Source organism: Homarus americanus, unplaced genomic scaffold (assembly GCF_018991925.1).
Source record: "Homarus americanus isolate GMGI-L3 unplaced genomic scaffold, GMGI_Hamer_2.0 scaffold34354, whole genome shotgun sequence".
Classification (NCBI taxonomy): Eukaryota; Metazoa; Arthropoda; class Malacostraca; order Decapoda; family Nephropidae; genus Homarus; species Homarus americanus.
The window spans coordinates 327,638-342,500 of NW_024727436.1; the positions used below are offsets into that span (position 1 = coordinate 327,638).

Sequence of the window (14,863 nt, forward strand, 5' to 3'; positions counted from 1 at the left end):
AAACACATCAACACCAAAACAAAAACACATCGACACCAAAACAAAAACGCATCAACACTAGTAAACACATCAACACCAAAACAAAAACGCATCGACACCAAACAAAAACGCATCAACACCAAAACAAAAAACGCATCAACACCAAAACAAAAACGCATCAACACCAAAACAAAAACACATCAACACCAAAACAAAAACACATCAACACCAAAACAAAAACACATCGACACCATCACAACAAGACAATAGACACAAATAATCTCCACAATAGTTAGGAAAAACTTAACAACACGAGAAACAAGACGGGAAAAGTCTGAAGTCAATTAGATTTCTATTTTGGTGAGACGACACAGTTTTCTTGGGTGAGTTTTAGAAGCAAACTTAAATATTACGATGTGTTTGTGTGTGTTGAAGTGTAGGAGGGGCTTACCAGTGTGTGTGTTCTAGAGAAAGGATGAGAACAAAGAGAGAGAGAGAGAGAAGATGAGAAGAGACACACACACACACACACACACACACACACACACACACACTCAACAACCTTAAACAACAACAACAACAAAACAAGACAAATAAACCTAAAACTGCTCCTTTATAAAACCCTGAAGTAATTAAACAAACTCTTGATGGTATGTGAGGCAGTTCCGGGTTATATTTACGATGTTATGAGATACAGACTTGTATTATAAATACCCACACTACTTCACAACCCGGAAATATAAACTATAAAATGGTGTAATATAGATACTAATTCACATCATAACCTGGAATTATTAGGGTAAATACTATAATATAAATACCAGTTCATTACATAACCCGGAACTATGACGTCGATAATCCAAAGAGACTTTAACCATTTGTAGGCATTTTAACATTGGTAACTTTCTCCTTAATTAATTCTTAACTTTTGGGGATGAATATTAATTAAATAGTTAAGTATGTAAGTTAATTAAATAGTGGCGGTGGCATGGTAGATATCACACTCGCTTGCCTTATAGGGAGACTAAGGTTCGATCCCATTTGGTGTGTCTTGATTATATTTAATTTTCCCAGTTTCTGTTTTTTTCCTTGGCTCTCTACCATTAATTTTACCTATTAATGTCTATACCATTATCCCTGGCCCTAATACCATTATCCCTGGCTCTCTACCATTATCCCTGACTCTCTTACCATTATCCCTGACTCTCTTACCATTATCCCTGGCTCTCTACCATTATCCCTGGCCCTACTACCATTATCCCTGGCTCTACTACCATTATCCCTGGCTCTACTACCATTATCCCTGGCCCTACTACCATTATCCCTGGCCCTACTACCATTATCCCTGGCCCTACTACCATTATCCCTGGCCCTACTACCATTATCCTGGCCCTACTACCATTATCTACTACATTATCCCCGGTCTTACTACCATTATCCCTGGCCCCTACTACCATTATCCTGGCCCTACTACCATTATCCTGGCCCTACTACCATTATCCTGGCCCTACTACCGTACCATTATCCCTGGCCCTCACTACCATTATCCCTGGCTCCCACACCGTATCCCTGGCCCTACTACCATTATCCCCGGCCTACTACCATTATCTCTCATTTCACTACCTGGCCCTACTACCATTATCCCTGGCCCTACTACCAGTATCCCTGGCTCTACTACCATTATCCCGGCTCTACTGGCTCATTATCCATACCATATCCCTGGCTCCTACCATTATCCTGGCCCTACTACCATTATCCCCTGGCCCTACTACCATTATCCCTGGCTCTACTACCATTATCCCCTGGCTCTACTACCACCACCCATTATCCTGCCTACTACCATTATCCCATCATCACTTATTACATGGGGAATTATGTTATTTATATAACCTGTAAATATCAAGGTTATTTTCTCTAGGGAACCATATAGGAGATATTAAGGGAGGAGGAGGAGGAGGAAGAGGTGAGGAGGAGGAGGAGGAGGAGGGAGGAGGAAGAGGTGAGGAGGAGAGAGGAGGAGGAGGAGGAGGATGAAGAGGAGGGTAGGATAAGGTAAGGAGGAGGAGGAGGAGGAGGAGGAGGGTAGGATAAGGTAAGGAGGAAGAGGGAAGGAGGAGGAGGAGGAGGGTAGAATAAGGTAAGGAGGAGGAGGGAAGGAGGAGGAGGTGAGGAGGGGGAGGAAGAGGAGAAGGAGGAGAGGGAAGGAGAGGAAGGAAGGAGGAAGAGGATGAGGAGGAGGAGGAGAGGGAAGGAGAGGAAGGAGGACAAGAGAGAGAGAGAGAGAGAGAGGAGGAAACATACTCTAGCCTCGTGTTTATAATAAGTAAACAAGTAAACAACTTGATAAACAAACAAACAAAACAAGTAAACAAATACACAAGTAAACAAATGAACAAATCAATAAGTAAATAAGGTGTAGATTGAACCTGCTGAACACCTGTTAATTATTACTGGCGCTCAGGTAAATAACGCCAGGGTTAATGAACTCTCTCTCTCTCTCTTACTCAACCAGGTACATCTCTCTCTCTCTCCGTCTCTCTCTCTCTCTCTCTCTCTCTCTCTCTCTCTCTCTGTCTTTCATTATATTTATTTTATTTACCTCTGTCTCACTCTCATTCTTTCTCTCTCTCTGTCTCTCTCCAACACTACCTCCAACACTATCTCCAACACTACCTCCAACACTACCTCCAACACTATCACCACCACTATCTCCAACACTACCTCCAACATTACCTCCAACACTATCTCCAACACTATCTCCAACATTACCTCCAACACTCTCTCCAACATTACCTCCAACACTACCTCCAACACTCTCTCCAACACTATCTATGTCCAACACCGCCGCCTGTCGTAGCCAGAACAAAAGAATTTCAATAAACTTCCTGAAAAAGTGTCTGTGTATTGTTGTAGTGAAGAGAGAGAGAGAGAGGAGAGATAATAAGAGAGATGAAAGAGAGAGAGGGAGAGAGATAATAAGGGAGATGAAAGAGAGAGGACACGCAGACAAAGAGAGACAGAGATAGGCGGAAACAAAAGCCAAATAATGACGTCATAATAAGTGATGACGTCATTAAGGGGAATTTTAGGGGAGGGGTGTTAGGAGGGGAGGGGAGGGGGGTGTTAGGGGAGAGAGGGGGGACAGGATCATCATAATCTCTTTACCCCAAAAAATAAAAATTTTATAAGCGATTAAAATGTAATTAAGAGACATAAAAATTAAGTAATGTGTGTGTGTGTGTGTGTGTGTGTGTGTGTGTGTGTGTGTGTGTGTGTCTGTCCTGGAGGAAAACAGACAGTAAACAGGAAAATTAAAGACGAACAGAAAAAAGGACAAAAACAGGATAAGAAACGGGAAGGCGGAGGGAAAGTAAACAAAACCCGTCTAATATTTCCGTCAATTTTACTGTCTAACCTGAGAGGAACTTATCTCTTAAAACAGGTGGGAGGAGGACCACATACACCTGCCTTAATTACTACACACACACCTGTAGGACATGTAATTACCTCTGTGGGGGGGGAGGGAATGAAGGAGAGAGGGAAGGAGGAGGAGAAGGAAGGAAGGTAGGTAAGGTTAGGGGGAAGGAAGAGGGAAGGAGACGGGGAAGGAGAGAGGAAGGAGGAGGAGAAGGAAGGAAGGTAAGGTTAGGGGAAGGGAAGAGACGGGGGAGGGGAGAGAGAGAGAGAGAGAGAGAGAGAGAGAGAGAGAGAGAGAGAGTCAATTAGCCCCCCGACCACTCAATGCTTAACAGAGAGCTAACTCAACACAGCAGGTGACGTCAATGGTTCGAGCTCCCCAAGAAGCGAGTCACCATTGCCTAGCGTGTGTAAACAAGTAAACAAAAGCAAACAAACATGAAGAGCTGAGATGCAAAAAAAAGAGGAAAATTAATTTTGGGTCGAGAAAAAAAACCCGAGAAAGTGTACATTTGTGTGTGTGTGTGTGTGTGTGTGTGTGTGTGTGTGTGTGTCTGTGTGTGTGTGTGTGTCTGTGTGTGTGTGTGTGTGTAGTGTTTAATATGTCTTATACAACAAGCCAAGCATTAAGTAACTCTCTATCTTTTCTTTTTCATTTCAGAATCTGCAAGTGAAACAAACAAACAAAAACACACACACTCAGGTGAAGTCGATCCAAAGACCCTCCTGAGCACCCGAGGGAGGAGTACCCGAGGGAGGAGCACCCGAGGGAAGAGGACTCTAACCTCCACCCACTTTGTTTACCAACTCGTTCCAGCTCACCTGAGACACAACTTTTTTTTTTTTTTTTTACTTTTTATGATAAATTTTTAAGTAGAGACACGTCCACACTCATAAGTCTTTTATCTTACGTCAAAAATAAACTTCCTGGAACTTTGAGACACTTATAAAAGTATCTAAAGGAATACTTAACAGAATTTAAGATTAATAAATAACTTGAAGGTAATAAACAGCTATTTCCGCCTTATATAAACAAAACCATCACAGTTTCCGGTTTATATAGATAATAATCTTTTTATACCAACGACAATCTCAAGAAAAAAGAAAAACATAATGGATAAAAAAAACTAAGAAAAAATCATGAAATAAATTGATTCTTTAACACTAATATTTACCAGTTTTTTCACGTCATATTAAAATCGAAAAAAAAATACTGAGGGTCACATTAAAAATATTTTAAACGCCTCAAAACTTGCTCTAAACACCATTTTTTCCACAATATTTAAAATCGAAAAAAATTACCTTCTGTACCCCTAAATATTTTATTGATAGAAAACATTGTGCATCAGAGAAAACATTGTATATCATAGGAAACATTGTACTGTACATTATAGAAAACATTGTACATCATAGAAAACGTTGATTAACAGAGAAAACGTTGCATCATAGAAAACTTTTAAGGGAGAACTAAGTCAAAATGTAATTGTTCGCGATGGAGATGTTGGAGCCATTAGTGCTTCTCGTGGCACTTGTACTGCTCGTCCTCATTATCGCCCTCACTCAAGTGGTCCTCGACGGTAACATCTTCCTCGGCAAACAGGAGGAATAGGAGGCATTTTTCTCAGTAAATAGGAGGAATAGGAGGCATCTTTCTCGGTAAATAGGTGGAATAGGAGGCATCTTTCTCGGTAAACCGGAATAGGAGGCATCTTTCTCGGTAAATAGGTGGAATAGGAGGCATCTTTCTCGGTAAATAGGAGGAATAGGAGGCATCTTTCTCGGTAAATAGGTGGAATAGGAGGCATCTTTCTCGGTAAACCGGAATAGGAGGCATCTTTCTCGGTAAATAGGTGGAATAGGAGGCATATTTCTCAGTAAACCGGACTAATACGACTTCCAATATCTCTCTCAACCCGTTCAAGAGACACTAATACAAACTGAGAGGGCAAGTAAAGTGTCTCTCACTATCTAGAGTTCTTACTACACGTCTTTCAATCTTCCTCATCTGTCTCTCTCAGCCTCTCTCTCAGCTCAAGGGGAAGAAGAGCTTTCATTTTATTGAGAAAGACCCAAGCAACATCTCAACCGGTTTCGACTCCTCAATAAGCACGTTTCTCACTCACTCACTCACTTTCTCTCTCACTCACTCACTTTCTCTCTCACTCTCGAGTTCTTACCAAACATTTCTCTCCTGGGAATCTCTTTCTCAACCTCACGAAAACGAGATTTCCTTTTACTGAGAACGACAGAAATTCACAGACCCCCCCCCCCAGCATCTCTCCCTGTTTCAAGTCCTCAATAAACAAGTCTGTCTCTCTTCCCGTCTCTATCCATCTTAGCCTCTCCTCCCCACACCTCTCTCCTCCCTCTCTCTCTCTCTTTCTTTCCATCTCTCCTCCCACCTCTCTCCTTCCGTCTCTCTCCACCCTTGCATCTCTCCTCCCACCCCTCTCTCTCCTCCCGTCTCTCTCCTCCCGTCAACCTCTTTCACCACCTGTCAAAGGGAACACATCCTGATTCCCGTCCATAAGACAACACAAACAGCGAAAACATTGGCTTAAAATCAAGCCAAGTCAGAACAGCAGACAAGGAAAAAAAAAATATACTTTTGACTTAGTGATTCCTTTGTGCTGTGGCGCCAGAGTAAAAAAAAAGTTTGAAAAGTTGTTTGAAAGGTCAGGAGGGGTCATGAAAGGTCAAAGGTTATACAGGTAGAAAAAGGTGGATATTTGGGGAGTAATTTTTTTGGTGAGGAGTGACTGGGTGGTAAGTGGTGATTTGACTGCATGGATTACTGGTGAGTGACTGTGGATTACTGGTGAGTGACTGCGGTAAGTGATGAGTGACTGGGTGGTAAGTGATGAGGACTGCATGGATTACTGGTGAGTGACTGGGTGGATTACTGGTGAGTGACTGGGTGGATTACTGGTGAGTGACTGGGTGGATTACTGGTGAGTGACTGGGTGGATTACTGGTGAGTGACTGGGTGGATTACTGGTAAGTGACTGGGTGGATTACTGGTGAGTGACTGGGTGGAATACTGGTGAGTGACTGGTGGATTTTGCCATAAGGATAAAGGATAAAACCAAAAGAATGAAGACTAAGAAAAACGCAAAAAAACAAGTGATAAAAACGAAAAAAACACAAGAAAAATGATAACAAAATAGCATAGAAAGATAAGAATGATAATAATAATAGCCAGGATCTTCTCACTAGTTAGCTATTAATCTAATGATGGTTAGAGGTACCTAGCTAGTAGATACTTTAGTTTAGACGAGTTAAATAGCTGCTTTTAAGGGTCTTGCTAGTACAGTAATGTCATTTTCCTAGTTGAAGTGGCATCCTAGCATCTTCCTAGCAATATTGTCGGCCTAGTAGTACAGTCAGTCTCCTGTCCTAGCAGTAACGTCAGTCTCCTAGCAACGCGAATAGTAAACCGACCAATCACGAACAGAATACCGACCAATCACATACGAACCGACCAATCACGAATAGATTAACGACCAATCACGTACAATTTAATGACCAGTAACATACGAACCGACCAATCACGAACAATTTAACGACCAATAACATACGAACCGACCAATCACGAACAGATTAACGACCAATCACGAACAATTTAACGACCAATCACATACGACCCGACCAATCACGAACAATTTAATGACCAGTAACATACGAACCGACCAATCACAACAATTTAACGACCAATAACATACGAACCGACCAATCACGAACAGATTAACGACCAATCACGAACAATTTAACGACCAATCACATACGACCCGACCAATCACGAACAAGGAAACAAACAAGATTAAGAAACCTAAACAAACGATAAAGAAAAACCAAATTAAGTCGAATTAGAAAGAAAGGTAATTTACCTTTAATTAGTACAGGTAAAATATAATTAATTTAACCCTTTAATTAATAGAGAGAGAGAGAGAGAGAGAGAGAGAGAGAGAGAGAGAGAGGACATAAGTAAAGAAAGAGAAATATATAGAGAAAGAGAGAAAGAGAGAAACTTCGATAAAGACACAAAGAGAGATAAGAAGTAAAAATAAACAAAGAAATATAAATAAATACAAAAACTAACAAAAAAATATTGCAAAGTTTACACCAAAAGATAACAAACTTTGTGACAGTCGAGGAAAAGTTTGTAAACAAGAAACGAAAGTTAGACACAGACAAACCGACAGTAAAGAAGAATTAGAAGAAATGAGAGAATCTAATCGTTCATTCAATCATTCTTGTTATTCTTTATTTTTTAGTGAATGGGAAAAAGTATAGATTAAAAGTTTATAAAAATATACATGAGATAAAAGTCTAAAATTTTTGTTTTTCTCGTAAATTTATGAAGAAAATTATGGCAAAACTTTTTAATACTTTTCTTATAAAATATTGATACTGAAAAATCTATTAAAAATGACCAAAATAGTGAAAATATTAAAGCGATTATCTTAAAAGTTACAAAATTATATAATAGTATAAAAATAATCATCAACCAGTCTCCAAACTAAGAAAAGTATATACGCTTCTTTACACACTTCCAAAAGTATATAAAAGTATAAAAGTAATCACGTGGACTGTCTTCAAGACTGCCTCAAATCTCTCCGTTCTCTGTCAGTGAGGCAGTTGAGGGGAAACTCTTCAAGAAACTTAGTTAAGAGAAAACGGTGCGTGTGAGGCGTCCTGAATACAAATACTCACTGAACAAACATCTCTGATTGGACAGCCGACTTTCTTCAAACGTCTTTGATTAGACGGCCGACTTTCCACAAACGTCTCTGATTGGACAGCCGACTTTCCTGAAACGTCTCTGATTTGACGGCCGACTTTCCTCAAACGTCTTTGATTGGACGGCCGACTTTCCACAAACATCTCTGATTGGACGGCTGACTTTCCTTAAACGTCTCTGATTGGACGGCCGACTTTCTTCAAACGTCTCTGATTGGACGGCCGACTTTCCTCAAACGTCTCTGATTGGACGGCCGACTTTCCTCATACTACCCTTAAGGTCAAATAAAACGTTCGAACTTGACCTCAGAACGTTTCTATACACCTAACCTAGAGGCCAGACGAGTGTTAAGGTGACGTAAGACCCGTGAAACTTACCCGTTAAACTTGATGATAAACACAGTAACTGAAGCAGAGAGACAAAGTTCCAAGAATTTTCATAAAACACGTAAAAGTTCGTAAAACACAAGACATAGGTTTTAAAAGTTCCAAAAAAGTTCCAAAACTTTACGTATATCTTAGTTTAAATAGAAAAAGTTCCCGTGAGTCGAAAGTTCCAATAGTTCAAACGTTATTCTGAAATTTATAGAACTTTCAAGAATCTCAGTTCAGTTTAAAAATTCCAGGAACGTCTATGACATACGTAAAAGTTCTAAAAAGTTTCAGTTCTCAGTTGGTAAAGAATAAACTTTGTAAAAAAAACTTTGAGACGTGTTTTGAAGGACTGGGGAGCTGGATGGTAGTAAACAATAGTAAACAGGTAAACAAACAGCTGGAGAAACGTTTGTAAAAAAGTGTAAACAAATAAACAAACATCAGCTGGAAAACGTTTGTAAACAATAGTGTAAACAAATAAACAAACATCAGCTGGAGAACGTTAGCAAACAAGTGATTGAAACGTTAGTAAACAAAAGTATAAACAAGTTACAAACCAAAGTGTACATGAACTTTGCAAACAGAAACAAACTTTACAAAAACAATACAAAAAGTTACAGAAAAATAAAAAAAATCCAGAAAAAAATAAAAAATTACAGAAACAAGAAAATACAAAAATTAAAAAAAAATACAAAACGTTAAAAACCAAAAAATACCAAAGTACAGAAACAAAAAAATACAGTTACAGAAAAAATACAGTTAAAAAATTACAAAAAGTTACAGAAAATTACAAAAAATTACAGAAAAATACAAAAAGTTACAGAAAAATACAAAAAAGTTACAGAAAAATACAAAAAATTACAGAAAAATACAAAAAAGTTACAGAAAAATACAAAAAAGTTACAGAAAAATACAAAAAAGTTACAAAATTACAAAAAGTTTCCCCCATCAGGCCTAAGCAACACCATGGCTCTATTAAATACACTCCTGGTGGCTCTGTTATCCACACTGTGTATATGGGTGTGGCCGGGTGGTGTGACTGTTGTGGCTTCCTCAACACAACGCAACCCACACGACCCCGCCTCACACCCTGTGGTAACTCGTACTATCTGGAACCCGGAATTAAGACGAGGAGAGAGTCGTAGTGGTGTTTATATAAGGTCTGGTGTGTCTTCTTTGTCCTTCTCCTCTTCTTTATCTTCTGGTTTTCCTTCCCTCACATCAGCTTCCACAACTTCTACCTTCTCTTCATTAAAACAACCCTACCTCTTATTCTCCTCTTCCTCCTCTTCATTAAAACAACCTTTCCTCTCATTCTCCTCCTCCTCCTCCTCTTCCTCTTCCTCTTCCTCCTCCTCCAACACCAGCTCAGAAGACATCATCAGTATAGAGGAGAAATGTAGTGTGAAACAACTGGAGAATTCGTCCAAAAAACAAGAATTCTACATCAATAACTACATCAGTCCTCGCTACGACACCTCTACGGAAAACATCACTATCGGGTTCCTCTCATCCTTCACCTACAACAAGGTAAAGTGTTTCCAGGTCCGTTATCACCAGTAAACCCTCCCAATACTGGATTCCGTTATTGAGAATGTACGGTAATGAGATGTTCGTTATTGAGAAGGTTTAGTGTATCCATTGCTTTACTGAGAAACTTGTGTGTTTATTTCAAATGCAGTAAACTCACCCAATATCGGATTCCGTTATTGAGAATGTCCGGTAATGAAATGTTCGTTATTGAAAGGGTTTATTGTATCCATTGCTCTACTGATAAATCTGGATGTCTATTTCATCTACAGTAAAACCTCCCAATACCGGATTCATTCTTACAAACCAGGTCCGATATTGGGAGGATTCCGTTTATGAGAATATCCGGTAATGAGAAGTCCGTTGTTGAGAGGGTTTACTGTATCCATAAATAATATAAATTTTAATGTTTGGAAGAATGAAGAATTAACGTTTTGTGATAAGGTGTTAAATATTTATAACGTGAACGCGAGAGAGAGAGAGAGAGAGAGAGAGAGAGAGAGAGAGAGAGAGAGAGAGGAGAGAGAGAGAGAGAGAGAGAGAGAGAGAGAGAGAGAGAGAGAGAGAGAGAGAGAGAGAGAGAGAGAGAGAGAGAGAGAGAGAGAGAGAGAGATAAAGAAAAGAAAAGAGAGAGAGAGAGAGGAGAGAGAGAGAGAGAGAGAGAGAGAGAGAGAGAGAAACTTTATCCTTCTTTAAAAGGTCCCAAAGCTCCGGAATTTACCTGAGGGGAAGAAGAAGGAGGAGGAAGAGGAAGAGAAGGGTGAAGAGGGGAACAGGAGGTGAGGGGAAAAGGATTTTAGAAGACTCCCAAGAGAGGCAGGAGAGAGAGAGAGAGAGAGACAGAGACAGAGACATAGACAAATAAAGAGAGAGAGAGAGAGGGAGATAAAGAGAGATAGAGGGAAATAAAAAGAGAGCTAGGTTCCCACTGTCCTGATTTTGAGTAAAATGGACGAAATTTGAGTCAGAGAAAAAGGGGCGCTGTGCTGTCACCAGTCCACCGGTCTAACTGGAGGCTGGGAACTAACTGGAGGCTGGGAACTAACTGTGCTATTATCTTGTGCTAGTTTAATCTATTCTAAAGGTACCTAGTAGATGACTGTTGACAAATAGCTCTAGTTGACTATTAGAAACAGTCTAGTATCTAACTAGTGTGAATGGACTAGTGGACTGGTAAACATGTAGGCTAGTTAATAGTGCTAGTTGGGTGCTAGTTGATTCATACAGATGCTTATGTACACAAAAATACTTATAAACACATACACACACATACACAGCCATATACACACACATACACACACACCTATACACACACACCTATATACACACACAGACACACACATACACAGACATATACACACATACACACACACACACACACCAATATACACACAGAGACACACACATATATTCATGTATTCATACACAATTATCTCTTGTAACTGTATATTAGCAAACAAATGGAACCTCGACCATGCACGATGGTTATGTATGTGTTAAAATACACACACACACACACACACACACACAGCCACCGGTTGCAACTCTATTAATATACCGTTTATTATTATTATTATTATCACACACACACACACACACACACACACACACACACACACACACACACACACACACACACACACACACACACACACCACAAACTCTCTACCTCAGACCACGCACAAGTTGGAAGCCCTGTGCTGGTAATGTGTGTTCAATAATGTGATCTGCCTGTTACCTCACTTTCCACCCTCATTCCTCCACTCCACCCACTCACTCACTCACCCACTCCTCCCTTACTCCACTCACTCACTCACTCCACTCACCCTCTCACTCACTCGTCTGTTTGCAACTTTTCCACTGATGCAAATAAAAGAGTCCTGCTGTTGCGATTTACATTACGATTTACACTTTTACTTATTTCGCTTTTTAAAATGTAGCCAAATTAATAGACAGAGAGAGAGAGAAAGAGAGAGTGAGAAAGAAGAGTGTGTGCGTATCAATAATAATTCATCTTGAGCTGTGTATGTTTCCTATGTGCGTTTTTCATATCTGTCTAACTGTGTGTGTATCTGTCTGTCTGCCTGTATTTAATCACAAAACACATAAATCCCCCCTCAAAAAAAAAAAAAAAGAAAAAAAACAGAAAGAAAAGAAAAATATAAAGTCAAACAAATAAACGAGAGAAATAGAAATAACAGGGACAAATATTTCGCCCGGGGTAAAAGTTTTAAAAAGTTGCGACAGAATCAAAGGTTAATCTCACTTTGAGTAGTTTCCCTTCTACAATAAGTCCCCGTTTTCTATAAGCTTTTGTCCGGGGGTTTAGTCAATCTTTCATGTGTCACATTTTCCACCTGACTTGATCTATATAAACGTATGTAACTGTTGGATTTACTTAACTTATGACACAAAGAACTGGAGATAACAGAACGTATTTAACTGATTCAATTAACTTACGACACAAAGAACTGGAGATAACAGAACGTATTTAACTGACTCAATTAACTTACGACACAAAGAACTGGAGATAACAGAACGTATTAAACTGATTCACTTAACTTACGACACAAAGAACTGGAGATAACAGAACGTATTTAACTGACTCAATTAACTTACGACATAAAGAACTGGAGATAACAGAACGTATTTAACTGACTCAATTAACTTACGACACAAAGAACTGGAGATAACAGAACGTATTTAACTGACTCAATTAACTTACGACACAAAGAACTGGAGATAACAGAACGTATTAAACTGACTCACTTAACTTACGACACAAAGAACTGGAGATAACAGAACGTATTTAACTGACTCAATTAACTTACGACATAAAGAACTGGAGATAACAGAACGTATTAAACTGACTCACTTAACTTACGACACAAAGAACTGGAGATAACAGAACGTATTTAACTGACTCAAGTGCTTTATGAGCACAAGAACTGGAGATAACAGAACGTATTTAACTGACTCAATTAACTTACGACATAAAGAACTGGAGATAACAGAACGTATTTAACTGACTCAATTAACTTACGACACAAAGAACTGGAGATAACAGAACGTATTTAACTGACTCAATTAACTTACGACACAAAGAACTGGAGATAACAGAACGTATTTAACTGACTCACTTAACTTACGACACAAAGAACTGGAGATAACAGAACGTATTTAACTGACTCACTTAAGTTACGACACAATTTTAGATTCTCAAAAATTCTTAAGTTAAATTTTCGTCGTAACTAGAGATGTGAGAACGTATGTAATTGGCTCACTTTAGTTGACTGAGGACAAAATGGCGTCAATACTGCACGGAGACTCTACCCTGTCTAGCTGTGTTCCTTTACATCTTTATTTACGAGGAAAAAATGACTTAAGGCAGGTTTATAGTAAGGAGGATGAGAAGGAGTAAGAGGGAAGAGAAGGAGGAAGAAGGAGAAGGAAGAAGGAGAAGGTAAAAAAGAAGGACAATTAGCTAAGTTAGTTGTATTAATCTTACTGGAAAAAAGAGAGCTGCAGCACACACACACACACACACACACACACACACACACACACACACACACACACACACACACACACACACACACACACACACACACACACACACATACACACACAGCTTAAGTAATATAAAGAGATGTTGGATTACTGTCGCCTTTAAGCCTTGAGAATCTATATTTTTTACACTGTGATGCTGATCCTCCGTGTGATGGGGAGGGAGAGTAGGGGGGGGAGGACTGGAAGGAGGAAGGGGAGGGCGAAGGGGGGGGAAGAGGGATGGATTACAGAGAGAGGGAGGGATGTAGGGTGGAAGGGAAGGGAGGGAAGGGAGAAGGTACTGTGATAGATGATGGAGCGAGGTGTTATTGGCTGGTAGGGAGGGAGGTAGGGAGATAGGGAGATAGGGAGATAGGGAGGTAATGGAGGAGGGAGGAAGAAAGGTACTGTGATGAATGGTAGAGGAAGGTAGGCAGGGAAGGAAGGTTGAGAGGAAGAGAAAAAAGGACGAGTGAGAGAGAGATAGAGAGATAGTGAGAGTGAGATAAGAAACAACTCTCTCTCTTCTTTTACGACAAATCATCACTACCAGACATACACTGATCTCATTGCAGTACGACACTTTAAGAACTGCTGGTTGGTCACGAGTCTACCTGCCCAGCCAATCACACGCTATGATAGTGTAATGCTGGCGGGCGTACGATGTAATACCCTCCTTCCCCCTTATTTAAACCCCCTGATTATTACCATCCCCCTGAGAACCACCCCTGAGGTACCATAACCCCGTATATAAGGTTTGATGATATTTAGACCAAAGGTGAGATAGAGGTTAATGAATATATTGGTGGACGGACAGACGAACATGATCTGGAAAAACCAAATGTTGATTCAGAATTTCCACAATAACACAAATATCAAAGTTCTGTGGATACCAAAGTTTACCAAAGTTTACTAATCTATGTACGTCAAAGTTTACCAAAGTTTACTAATCTATGTACGTCAAAGTTTACCAAAGTTTACCATTATATATAGGTCAAAGTTTACCAAAGTTTACCATTCAATATACATCAAAGTTTACCATTATATATAGGTCAAAGTTTACCAAAGTTTACCAAGGCCTAAGAAAATTCCAGTAAACCACAAAGCTATGCCATAGGTCTACTAGTCTACCTTAAGTGCTAATGGATGGTTGAAGATGAAAAAAGGCATGTGATTGGCTGCTCAGAACGGCCCAAGTTTTAATTGGCTCATTAGAAGAAGCCTTTACCTGTTGAGCCATTTGTACAGGTAACTGGTCAACTGAGAGAGAGAG

The 14,863-nt window shown here is 39.7% G+C and overlaps 1 protein-coding gene across 1 annotated transcript in view; it reads left to right on the plus strand.

Moving 5' to 3' along the window:
- Positions 1-9,376: 9,376 nt before the first annotated feature.
- The window catches only part of LOC121865857 (guanylate cyclase 32E-like), a 77,456-nt gene continuing 71,969 nt past the window's right edge, over positions 9,377-14,863 (plus strand). Inside the window, 1 exon segment of the mRNA XM_042365412.1 lies at positions 9,377-10,041. Within this exon segment, the coding sequence (XP_042221346.1) occupies positions 9,478-10,041 (564 nt within the window). The 5' untranslated portion in view covers positions 9,377-9,477.